At 36.2% G+C, this 13,687-nt stretch overlaps 1 protein-coding gene across 8 annotated transcripts in view; it reads right to left on the bottom strand.

Moving 5' to 3' along the window:
* Positions 1 to 13,243, bottom strand: part of LOC127879148 (tyrosine-protein kinase Tec-like) — a 38,641-nt gene extending 25,398 nt beyond the window's left edge. For 7 of the 8 annotated variants that reach the window (XR_008048941.1, XR_008048937.1, XR_008048938.1 and 4 more), the window contains exons 1-8: positions 13,138 to 13,236; positions 12,861 to 12,960; positions 11,143 to 11,289; positions 6,243 to 6,433; positions 3,478 to 3,542; positions 1,620 to 1,679; positions 782 to 913; positions 116 to 312 (exon numbers count right to left, since the gene is read on the bottom strand). Coding sequence is in view for 3 of the 8 variants with exons in the window: in XM_052425822.1 (XP_052281782.1) it covers positions 116 to 312; positions 782 to 913; positions 1,620 to 1,679; positions 3,478 to 3,542; positions 6,243 to 6,433; positions 11,143 to 11,289; positions 12,861 to 12,960; positions 13,138 to 13,209 (964 nt within the window). In the remaining 5 variants the exon portion in view is untranslated. Of the gene's footprint in view, positions 1 to 115; positions 313 to 781; positions 914 to 1,619; positions 1,680 to 3,477; positions 3,543 to 6,242; positions 6,434 to 11,142; positions 11,290 to 12,860; positions 12,961 to 13,137 lie in introns of all 8 variants that reach the window. The other variant, XM_052425820.1, reaches the window with a different exon arrangement.
* Positions 13,244 to 13,687: the final 444 nt, after the last annotated feature.

Genomic DNA, 13,687 nt, shown 5'->3' with positions numbered 1-13,687 from the left:
AAGTATCGTCCCAGATTAGCCAGCGCAGACTGCACAGGGTAATCTGTGAAGACACTTAACACACATGCATTAAGCCCCATTTTCCCAGAGTGCAATTCATTTCAATGCAACTTACTGTGACCAAAGCCTGCAGTGACAGGTTTGTCCTTATTTTTTACTGGTGGATTTCGTAATCTAGTGGCTATTCCTCCTGCATTGTGTTTGTGGTAGTAAATCAAGTCAGGAATGGTCACGAAGGAATGTTTCTCTGCCAGATAGTACTTTTCCTCCTCGTTCTTCTTGATATGGTAATGTCGTGTTTGTCCGTTTGGCCTAAATTGCACAAAAAGACATTCCGAAATATGTTTATTGCATGCATAGGTATTGTTTTAGTAAGTACATAAATTCCTGCATAACAAATGTGCACACATTGTATTCTGTAAATTAATGGAAGTGACAAATGGGCAGATCACACAGGCTTATCAGGGATGTCACTTTAAGAATATGCATTTAACCCAATTTTCCCAGTTCAAGGTTAAAATAAATATCAAATAATCCAAGGCTATTCAATAATTCACTGACCCTTAACAAATACATAAACACCAGCAAAGCGTAGTCTATTCAATAATTCACTGACCCATAACAAATACATAAACACCAGCAAAGCCCAGTCTATTCAATGATTCACTGACCCTTAACAAATACATAAACACCAGCAAAGCGTAGTCTATTCAATGATTCACTGACCCTTAACAAATACATAAACACCAACAAAGCACAGTCTGTTCAATGATTCACGTACCCTTCGCTGGTGAAGATGGAGAGAGTGTACATGCCGGCCTGACTAGAGTCTCGCACCATGAAGCAGCCCTCCCGAGCCTCTGCCTTCAAAATAGCCTCACTGCGCTCCCTTGTCACCCCTTTATAATACCACCTGGGCAAAATGGGGGTTAAATGCACATGTGTAAAGTATCTGTCCCAGATAAGCCTGTGCAGTCTGCAAGGCTTATCTGGGATGACGGTTTCCGTTTCATTGTATTTTTGTGTTTAAAGTTAAACACTTGTTGACAAAAATCCAGCTAAGGCGGACAGTGTCGTCCCCGATTAGCCTGTGCTGACTGCACAGGCTTATTTGGAAAGACACTTTATGCACATGCATTAAACCCCATTTTCAAAGAGCAAGGCTCATATATATTTAAAATCTTCAGTTCAGAGCATTTAGTTTAATGTTTTTACAGGAGACCTAAACATATTGCAGTTTAAGAATTAAATGAACTGACAAAACGATATGTATTGAATGCTAGAAAGTTATATGTTTGTTTACTGCTTAATTTCGTTCAGGCAATAATTCACCCTCTAATTGGCAATGCTGCACACAATTCAACATAGAACACAAGGAACCTATGTTTTGTTTGAGCTAAAACAAAAACAAATTAAACATCAAACTGTGGAATTTCAAGTATTGTATTGAACTGTGTAAGCAATTTTAGCTCAAGTTGCAATAACTTGTTTGTTACCTCAGTATTTAGCTTTAGATGTATACTTGAACTTACAAGGGCAAGTTATTTAAGACAGTAGTTAGTTGGTCATTAAAATCAGTTATTACGCTGAAATAATATATTCTCAGTTCTTCTACTTACTCATATATTTCCAGATCAAATTTCTTCTTTACATAGTTTGCTGGTATAAATCCAGTAACCCTGAAAAAAAGAATGCAATTGAAACAAGAGTTCCACAGTCGGAGATATATGCCCCCCACAAACAGCAGGGCTTTGACCTAGTGACCCCGATTTCAATAGGGGTCATCTACTGTCCAAGGCCAATGCATATGTGAAGTATCAAGACAATCGGTCAATTTGTTGACGAGTTAATATGAAACAATTTTCACACTTATTGTGACGGTGACCTTGACCTTTGACCCCAGTTTCAATAAGGGTTATTTAAATTAAAAGACCAATGCACATGAAAAGTATTAAGCAAATCAGTAAATTCGTTGACGAGTTATTGATCAGAAACGATTTTCACACTTATTGTGACATTGACCTTGACCTTTGACCAAATGACCCCTAATTTGAGGGGTCATCTACTGTCCAAGGCCAATGCACATGTGAAGTATCAAGCCAATCGGTCAATTTGTTGACGAGTTATTGATCCGAAACAAACTGGTCTACCGACAGACAGACCGACCAACATACAGCAAAACAATATACCCCCTCTTCTTCAAAGGGACCCATAATAAAGGACATCTTATTTTATTTACCCAATATATAGCTTTCATTCAACATTACTAATAAAATAGTGATTTAATGTTATTAAGTGTAATTATAAATTGAATAATAATGACATTTACTGTTCTGCAATCCTTTTTCATGAAATGTATTTAATTTTTTTCATTTGAACATTTAAGTGCTTATTTCTTACCTCCTAGAAACTTATTGAAACATTTGGCAAATCACATTTTAAACTCATGGGATAAAAGTTAAACTTGTTTAAACAATCCGACAAGAGGTTACAGAATCCTTGTTTAATAATAAACTGTGCAAACTTAGTGAATGTAAAGTTTAATTGAAACAAATAATGTGACAAATATTCAGTAATTGAAAGCTTGAGGTTTCACTAAGAGCCAGAGGGCTGGTTAACCCTTTACCCCTTAGATACCTATTTTAACATAATACAATTTTAATATAAATATTTACTATAATTAAAGACTTTCTTACTGTATTCAAGTTTTAAAGGCTTCATTTCCAACCCTTAGATAGTGATGAGAAGCAAACAGCATAAAACCTGAACAGACTGCGAGTTTCTTTCAGGCTGTTCTGGTTTTATGCTGTTTGCACATAGACATTTTCACTTTGCTTCTAAGTGGGAAAGGGATGATCACCCTGCAACTTCAACCAAAATATTTAGCAAAACATGGCAACTACTTGAAGTTTTAGAAAAAATATCTTTAATTACCTTCTCACTGAAAATAATCTGCCTAATTTAAAACTAATTTAAACACCCAATTTTAATTTTAAATTAAATAAAGAAAAAATAACTTTAAAAAGCTTATTATTATTGACCATTTAATGACTGAATATAACAAGCAATATAGAATTTAATCGACTATAAAACGATATGACTAAATAAAACAATCATTTGTTTGTTTTTAATTTTTTTGTTTAGCAACAAAAATTCCTTTAGATAGAAGCCTTCCAACAAGCATTCCTCATTTTGAATGTCCCTGGCATTCCAAAAACGAGGCTGCATGCATGTCAGTCAAGTGTTGTCCCAAATAAACCTGTGCCGTCTGCATAAGTTAATCATGCACAACACTTTTTGCCTAAACTGGTTTTGTGTTAAGATATAACTTCCTTTAAACAAAAACTACCATAAAAGTGGTATTGGAATCCCTGATTAGCCTGTGCGGAACGCACAAACTAATATGTGATGACCCTTTATGCACATGCATTGAGCCCCTTTTTTCCTAGATCCAGACTCTCTTTTCCTGAAACTTACCCCGCCTGGTTTTTCGCAAACCACCAGTGGTCACGGCTGTCATCAATAATTTCATATTCATTGCCCTGAAAAACAAACAAACAACTGTATACAATTAGCCTTTATGACCTGTACATCATGAGTAAATGTCAAATTGACAATAATTAGTTACAAATAAAAAATATTTACTTTTGTTTCTTTGTAACAATTAAAATTACATTAAATTATTAACAAAAGGGCCTGAAAGGCCCAAAGTCGCTCACCTGAGATTGAAAGGAACTGACCTGTTCTGTGCAGCCCAAGATGTCATTAGAACAAAATGTTCTTACCAACTTGCATGCCTAGTGAACACCCTGGCAGCCACGTTTTTCAACAGACCAGAACCATTTTCATACACATCTAAGATATCATTTAAACAAATATACTGACAAAGTTTCATGAAGATTCATAAGTCCATATAAGGAAAAATGCCCCGCCCACTGGTGGCCATGTTTTTCAAGCAACTGGAACCATTTTTGAACTTGTCCAAAATATCATTTGAGAGAAATCTTCTGATAAAGTTTCATGATGATCGTACAATATATACGGCTTCTAGAGTGTTAACAAGGTTTTACTATAGCCATATAAGGAAAAATGCCCCGCCGCTTGGCGGCCATGTTTTTCAACCAACCTGCATCATTTTCAAACTCGTCTAAGATATTATTGGGATGAATCTTCTGACCAAGTTTCATGATGATCAGACAATAAATGTGGCCTCTAGAGTGTTAACAAGATTTGACTAAAGCCATATTAGGAAAATGCTCCGCCCCCTGGTGGCCATGTTTTTTAAGCAACCGAAACCATTTTCAAACTCATCCAAGATATCATTAGGACAAATCTTCTGACCAAGTTTCATGAAGATTGGAAAATAAATGTGGCCTCTAGAGTGTTAACAAGGTTTTACTACAGCCATATAAGGAAAAATGCCCCTGCCCCCTGGCGGCCATGTTTTTCAACCAACCGGCATCATTTTTTAACTTGTCCAAGATATTATTGGGATGAATCTTCTGACCAAGTTTCATGACGATCGGATAATAAATGTGGCTTAAGAGTGTTAACTAGATTTTACTATAGCCATATCAGGAAAAATGCCCCTGCCCCCTGGCGGCCATGTTTTTCAACCAACCGGCATCATTTTTTAACTTGTCCAATACAGTATATTATTGAGATGAATCTTCTGACCAAGTTTCATGACGATCGGACAATAAATGTGGCCTCTAGAGTGTTAACAAGATTTTACTATAGCCATATAAGAAAAAATGCCCCGCCCCTTGGAAGTCATGTTTTTAAAGCTAACGTAACCATTTTCGAACTCATCCAAGATATTATTGAGACCAATCTTCTGACCAAATTTCATGAAGATTGGACAATAAATGTGGCCTCTAGAGTGTTCACAAGGTTTTACTATAGTCATATATAGCCATATAAGGAAAAATGCCCCGCCCCTAGGCAGCCATGTTTTTCTAGCAAACGTAACCATTTTCAAACTCATCCAAGATATCATACAGACCAATCTTCTGACCAAATTCATGCAGATTGGACAATAAATGTGGCCTCTAGAGTGTTAACAAGGTTTTACTATAGCCATATAAGGAAAACTGCCCCGCCCCCTGGCGGCCATGTTTTTTCACCGATCTGGACAATTTTCGAACTCATCAATGAAACCATTGTTTTGACCAAGTTTTATGATGATTGGGAAAAAATTGTGACTTCTAGAGTGTTCACAAGGTTTCTCTATAGCCATATAAGGAATACTGCCCCGCCCCCTGGCGGCCATGTTTTTCAACGGACGGAAACCATTTTTGAACTCAACCAACATATCATTTAGACAAACATTTTGACAAAGTTACATGAAGATTGGGCATCAAATGTGACTACTACAGTGTTCACAAGGTTTTTCTTTTTTTTGACCTAGTGACCTAGTTTTTGACCCAGCATAACCCAGTTTTGAACTCAGTCGAGGTATCAATGGGACAAATGTTCTGACCAAATTTCATGAAGATCAGACAATAAATGTGGGCTCTAGAGTGTACACAAGGCAAAATGTTGATGACACATGATAGACGAAAGACGATCACAAAAGCTCACCATAAGCACGTTGTGATCAGGTGAGCTAAAAACATAGGACCCAAGGTCCTGGGTTGCTCAGCTGAGACCTGAAAGAACTCAACAATTCTGAAAAGCTTTTGAATACAGCAATTGTAGGAAAACTTCCCCACCCCCTGGCTGCCATGTTTTTTCACAGACCTAAACCATTTTCAAACTCAGTCAAGATATCATTAGAACAAAAGTTTTGAACAAGTTTTAGTAAAAAAATCTGTTCGAACTTGACTCGGATATCATTAAAACTAATGTCGTGAGCAAGTTTTATGAAGATAGAACTAACTAGAAATGTGACATAGACACTGCTGCCCTTACAACAAATGTTAGGACACAGACAAAGTCACTACATATTTTATTTTGTTATATATAACAAAAAGACAAAGGGTCATTATTCAAAAATGGTATATTTTTACAACTGATTGAATAACATTTACCACTTACTGACATATGTTAATCAATCAATTAAATTATGTTAAACAATGATTGATTTAAGTTTAGTTAACTACAAACTGATATAATGTTGAAGTCTGATTAAAATATGTTAACCACTCCATGATGCAAGTTTACCACTCACTGATTTAGGTAAACCCAACTCTACATGTTTTGTGTCCATTAACTATGTATCTAAGTGGTAAACTACTCACTGTTATAAGTTCTAAGTCTCCTTCCTCATATGGCTGATAATCATATGCTGCTACATATATTTTTTTCTCCCTATTTCTGGGGCGAGGCACTGGTTTCTGTGTACCATTAGACGTGGGTGGAGCTTTATTCTCCTGAGCCCCTGGGGGTAATGGTGGTAATGGCATTCCTCGTACTGTAGGCCCTGAACTAGCTTGAGTCACAAAACAGCATAAGCTTCACACATTGTCGGGGTTGAGTGTTAAATTGTATAATTTAATATGGTCAAATACTGTGTGGTGAAGGAATTGACTGTATCACTGAATACTAGTATGGTCAAACTTTGAGAGGTAAGAGAGTAAACTCTTAATTTTTATTATTGAATATGGTAAAATACAGAGTGGTGTGGGTATTGACACTACTTTGTATAACTTACTCCGGTCAAAAACTTAGTGGAGTGTTTTAACTCAAAATTGTATTATTGCATATGATCAAACACAGTGTGGTCTGACTTTAACCATAGTTACTCTCTTTGGACTCCCTCTTTTTTAGCCAGAATAATTATTTTTTCTTGGTTCTAATTTTCATGAAACCCAGACTTTTTCCTGGAATAAATGATTCTTGAAATGAAATTTGTATGAGAGTTCTACCTACTTCAATAAATATGGTGACACATACGAATAGGATGACAGTAATAAAACCTGACAGATGAATGCGAAAATTCAGAGGACTGTAACATTTGCCTTATTTCTGAAAATTGGCATGTGAAAGACAATGGTTTTACTTGATAGCTTTAAGATTACAGTATGCAGTTGAAATAATCTTATTCAAGAAGTAATAATCTGAAAGTTTTTCTTTTGTATTGTTTGTGTAATGGTGCCAATTTTAAGCCAATAATCATAATCAAGATGCTTGATAATATAAATTTGTACGAAGTAATGTAGTTCTATTTTCCAATGAATGTTTCAAGAAATTCCTGCACCTGTATTTTTGTGAGCATTTCTTGCAAACAAGGGGCATTACTAACATTTCAAAAGTAATTGACAAGAAACAGGAAGACAAATGTGTTCCACAGGCCAGCATACACATGTTATCATGGTGTTTAATGTATGATTCTTATATGCCTGCATATTTATGGACATGTACACACGCAAACCAATAATGATATATGTATACATGAAGTCAAACAACTTTTTTTGAAATGCCAAAAATAGTGATGAGCAGGGTTCCCACTGGCCCAAAAAAGTTGTCGCCACTGAAGTTCACAACTTTTTAAAAGTCCTCACCAATATTTTCTCAATGATATTGGCTACAAAACAGACCCCATTTAAACGTTTTAGTTGCCATAAAATACTATGAACTGCATGTACGTGATGTAAACTTAGCAAAAAACAGGTCTTAACTGTAGGAACTATTCTATTTATAACACATAAAAGTCAACATGTCAAATAATGTAAAATGTTGTCAACATTGTTCATTGTTTTGTAGGCTTGCAAAATTGTACAATAACAAAACTAGAGCTTTGTCACAGACGTGACAAATACCCCGACATGCCGCATTGACAAATAATATTTTGCACGTTGTCTTCACAAAAAACAGCCGACACCATGCTCAATTTTTAAAACACACTAAGTGACCCCTTGACCTAGTTTTTGACCCAGAAAGGCCCATGTTCTAACTTGGCCTTAAGATCATCTTCATAAAACTTCTGACCAAGTTTGGTGAAGATCGGATGTAAACCACTTGAATTAGAGAGCGGACACCATGCTGAATGTGAAAAGGCGCACTCAATGACCCCGTGACCTTGTTTTAGGCCCGGAATGGCCCATGTTCAAACTTGTCCTAGAGATCATTTAGATAAAACTTGTAACCAAGTTTGGTGAATATTGGATGAAAACTACTTGAATTAGAGAGCAGACAACATTGTGATGTTTAAAATGCACTAAGTGACCACCTGACCTTGTTTATGACCCGGCATGACCCATATTCAAAATTGCCCTAGACATTATAAAGATACAACTTCTGACCAATTTTGGTGAAGATTGGATAAAAACTACTTGAATTAGAGAGTGGACAACATGGTGAGGTTTAAAACACACTAAGTAACCCCGTGATCTAGTTTTTGATCCGGCATGGCCCATGTTCGAACTTGACCTACACATCATCTAGTCACAACTTCTGACCAAGTGTGGTGAAGATCGAATTAAATTTACTTGAAATAGAGAGGGGACACCATGCTCAATGTGTAAAACGTACTAAGTGACCCCGTGACCTATGTTCAAACTTGGCCTTCAGATCATCTAGATAAATCTTCTGACCAAGTTTGGTAAAGATCGGATGAAAACTACTTAAATAAGAGAGAGGACAACATGCTGAATGTTAAAAAACGCACTAAGTGACCACGTGACCTAGTTTTTGACCCAGCAAGGCCCATGTTCAAACTTGGCCTTAAAATCATCTAGATACAACTTCTGACCAAGTTTGGTGAAGATCAGATGAAAACTACTTGAACTAGAGAGCAGACAACATGCTGAATGTTTAAAACAAACTAAGTGACCCCGTGACCTAGTTTTTGACCCGGCAAGGCCCATGTTCAAACTTGGCCTTAAGATCGCCTAGAAACAAATTCTGACCAAGTTTGGTGAAGATCAGATGAAAACTACTTGTACTAGAAATGGCGCGGCAGAGGCCGACGCGTATCCCCACGCCGCATGTTTGACCCAGGGGCGCCCCAGGGTTGGTAATGGGGCCATGCATAATTGAGATTGACCGTATTGTCGTATTGTCATTATAGAAGTTCAGTATAAATTAGAAGTGAATCGGTGTAGAAAGGAAGAAATTATAGTAAAAGGCAATTTTGGGTGGGTGTGGTCTATGTGGGCGGGGCACCTCTGGGTTGGTAATGGGGCCATGCATAGTTGAGATTGACCATATTTTCATCAGAGAGGTTCAGTATCAATTTGAAGTAAATTGGTGTAGAAATGAAGAAGTTAATGTAAAATAACCTAAAAAATGAGTGAAAATCTCTGACCCGGCCCCACCCCAACCCCCATAACTTTTGACCCAGTGGTCAGATCAAAATTCCAAATAGTGCAGGGTAGCACATATGCTCATAGCTACCATGTGTGTACGCTTCAAGGTTCTATTGCTAATAGTGTAGGAGGAGATAGTGGCCAGGACGGAAGGACAGACGGACGGACAAAAGGACAGATGGCGGAGATAACCACAATATCCCCACGCTTTTCAAAAAGCGTGGGGATAATTAGAGAGCGGACAACATGCTGAATGCTTAAAACGCACTTAGAGACCCCGTGACATAGTTTTTGACCCGGCGAGGCCCATGTTCGAACTTGGCCTAGACATCATGTAGATACAACTTCTGACCAAGTTTGGTGAAGATCGGATGAAAACTACTTGAATTAGAGAGCGGACACTTAATACGGACCGACAGACTGACCGACTGACAGACAAGTTCACTCCTTTATACCCCCCTAAACTTCGTTTGTGGGGGTATAATAATAACACCTTACTTGATTTTTCTTGAAATCATCCTTCAAATGAAGCTGTGAATTTGTTGGTATAACAACTATATGACCATGATTGGTGATAAAATGTCTCATGACTAAGGATAAAGTTCCAAAATAAATCTGGACACAGTCTGCCTCTTGTTTACACTCGCCAAATGTCAGACTCGTTTCAAAATGAAAGTACACTAAATGTCCCAACATGCACTTTTATTATATTCGTTTTATATCTTGAATTCAAACTGCAAATAGTAACTAGTCAGAGGAGCAAACACCAATTTTGTGAGGTAAGATTTCAAGCGGAACACTTGTGCAAGAGATAAGCTTTTATTTTCAAACCTGTTCTCGTCTGCAACAATAGCCAAAATAATGGTATGATAAACAAGAGCTGTCAGAGGACAGAGCGCTCGACTATTAGAGTGCTTGACAGTATAACCTAAGCCATCATGGGGAAATTGTTCATATTTTAAAAGACGATCTTTCAAAAATAAAGGGGTGAGGGGTGAGAGGGGGGTATAATGTGGGGTGTGGTAATTTATAAGATGTTTGGGTGGAATCCATTGTGGTATTCAGGTAAGTGTTGGTAAGTGTTGTTTTGTCAAAGTAATAGTAAATGTGATCATAAATAAAGAAGTCATGGCAATTTAAGCAAAATGTTCAATTATCTAAGTGTAAAAGGGGCCATAATTATGTCAAAATGCTTGATACAGTGGTCTGCTCTTGTTTAAAGGTTGGGGTCATGTTGGTAAACAAGTATGCAACATATAAAAGAAATATGTCAAAGGATATAGGAAGTATTTGGGGTAGTACGCAAACTTTAACATAGATTTATCAATAATATGCATATTCTAAGTAGAAAAGGGGCAATAATTATGACAAAATACTTGATAGAGTTGTCTGCTCTTGTTTATAGGTTGGGGTGATGTTGGTAAAAAGTATGCAAAATATGAAAGCAAAATGTCAAGGGACAATGAAAATAAATGGGGTAGTACGAAAACTTAAACATATGCTGCATATTCTAAGTGGAAAAGGGGCCATAATTATGACAAAATGCTTGATAGATTTGTCTGCTCTTGTTAATAGCTTGGGTTCATGTTGGTAAACAAGTATGCAAAATATGAAAGCAACATGTCAAGGGACAATGAAAATAATTGGGGTTGTACAAAAACTTTATCATTTGCACGCTAACGCCGACGCCGGGGTGAATAGGATAGCTCCACTATATATATTTCATATATAATAGTCGAGCTAAAAACCATTTCAATAATTTTAATAAACCAGCTTTTTCCATTAAGTAAAAGGTAACAAAAGAGAATATAATGCTTTGAAAAAAATCGCCCATAAAAAAAAAGGTGTGATTTTGTCGACAGCGGGAACCCTTGAGGAGACACAGTCTTACTACTACTGTCTGGGGTATCCTCTGATATTGGCTGACAGCCCGGAGCATTCCTGTCTATCTGATCACAGCAGTTGTAATGGCCCTGGCTTTTGGTCCATGCCCCAGGGTGGTACTTGGGTAAAAATGAGCCGCCCTTTTTCTTTATTGCTGAAAATTGACAAAGACAGATCAAATGTGTCAACAACTTACTTCTTATATCATCTGTTAACTTTTATTAAACAATTACATTCATGACATACATTTTTCAGGTATGAACATTAGCTCATGGCCACTAAATTGCGTTAAAGACCATAGATTATACCAGGGTCAGTGTTTTTTATGGCTATTTCGGGGCCGATATTCGGCCCCATTCCCCTAAAAAAAGAGTATTTATTTTTCCCCGATTTTGTAAAAAAAAAATCCCCTCCAGAATAAAATTTTTTTTTTTTTTTTTTTAGAAAGAACTCTCTTATGATAAATATTCATTTCATAACAACTAACAAAGTATATAACAAATTAATAATATTATATGATTTTGAATTATTATAAAGAGTAACATTAAATTAGTATTTCCCAAATCAGTGTACTTTTCATATGAATTTCATGCTTTTCCCAAAATGGCCAGGAAAAGGCCTGATGTATCTATATATATTTTGTCAATATTTGATGATAAAAACATTTTAATTTGGTCCATTTTATTGATAAAAAAATGCTAACATTTGCCATTTTATCGATTAGAAAGTCCCAATTAGACTCAAAATGGCTAGGAACACTGAGACTGTACATGAAGGCTTAACTGTCTGAAACTAATGTTGAAAAAATCATTGGTATATATTTTAGAAAAAGGACAGAGAAATTAAGCTGTGAATATTACATTCATACATGTGTATTCATATAATAAATTTCATAAAATATAAAAGAGTGAATTTTTAATTTTCCCCTTTTCCTAAAAAAAAGACACGTTTTCCCCTTTGGACGGGCCACGCCACCATTCCCTATTTGTGAAAAAAAACACTGAGGATACACATCTTCATTGAATTTTTTCAGGTTAAGAATAAGCTCTATACGTTCATCTTTTTGGTCATGAAATTTTTTTGAAATATTTTCGCCCGAAGTATCATCATCAGCCAACTCAATAATGTCTTGAGATAAAATCGATTTATTTCCGCTCCAATTTTTTTTCCATCATTGTTTAATTGATAGGGTTTATGCAATGAGTATTGAAGATGATAACCCCGAACGGTTTGTAAAATCCATTGATCATTTGTTACTTTTTTTCCATTTGTGAATCGCATTAGCTGCCCCCCCCCCCCTTTAAAATTCTTTGTTGTATTTTTCAGATTTAGCTTATTTACGGGTATTATTGCGTCAGCGGCTGCCTTGCAGGCTGATACTGTCTGCGAACTTGTACTTTGTTCCTGAAGAACGGCCTGCCTTATAAGGAAGTCTCTTCTTAGCAAAAATATAGTTAATAGGGAAACTGTCATCTCAGCTAAGCCTGTGAGGATTGCACAGGCTAATCTGGGACTACATTTTTTTTACAGATAAAGCCAAAACACATAAATACATGTTAACATTTGCCATATGATAACATTTTGAAATTGTTTTCTAATTTTGCTAAACTTAGTCTTTTTCTTATCCTAACTGGATATGCTTTTTCCATATTGGCACCATCAATTGATATCTATACCTTCAAGAGATACAATCAATGTTTTTACAAACCAATATATATGTCTTACACTTTTTTAGTGTGTCCACCCATTTTTTCTGCTGTTCTCCACTCTGAGCCACAATATACAGAGTGAAATATCCATCCACCTTCTCCTCCCTATGCATAATCTGAAACAAGGCAATAAGTAGTAAACATTCATATAAACAAAGTACGTACCATTTATTTCCTTAATAAACTCCCAACAAAAACAAACCCCAAACAAAAATCTTGACCCAACCCCAGGTAATTTTAAATTTAATAGATATTATATAAAGCAAAACACTTTCTAGCAATGAAATATTTACCTGAAATACATATTTCTTATTGTCCAGTTTGCCTTCCTCTACTTCTTCCACCGTTTTTATCTGATCTAACATTATACTGCCTTTTTTGGAGCTGCGCTTCTACAATGGACAGTGGTCAAATTAGCAAAAATACTCAAATTGCTAAGTTTAAATTGAAATGAGCCTCATTCTGGCAAAACAGGCCCTAATGCATGAGCATAAAGTGTCGTCCCTGATAAGCCTGCGCAGTAAGAAAAGGCTAAAATGGAACGAAACCTTCTGCCTTAATTGGATTTTTCTCAAAGAAGAGACTTCTTTAAAATGAAGAATACAATAAAAGCAGACAGTTTCTGCCCTGATTAGCCTGTGCAGATTTTTAATTATACTTCAATTATATGTACATTTCACTTATGTGTACATTTATGTTATATATATTTCTTATTATTGTCTGTCTTACATGTAGGCATTTAAACACTCTCTACACAAAAAAAGACAACCTTATTGCAATGTTAAATTGTTAACATGATACACATGTCATATCAAGTACTCATAGGGTGGGGTGCTTGACTTA

This window comes from Dreissena polymorpha, chromosome 4 (assembly GCF_020536995.1).
Source record: "Dreissena polymorpha isolate Duluth1 chromosome 4, UMN_Dpol_1.0, whole genome shotgun sequence".
Taxonomy (NCBI): domain Eukaryota; kingdom Metazoa; phylum Mollusca; class Bivalvia; order Myida; family Dreissenidae; genus Dreissena; species Dreissena polymorpha.
This window is presented reverse-complemented; position numbering and strand designations above follow the sequence as displayed.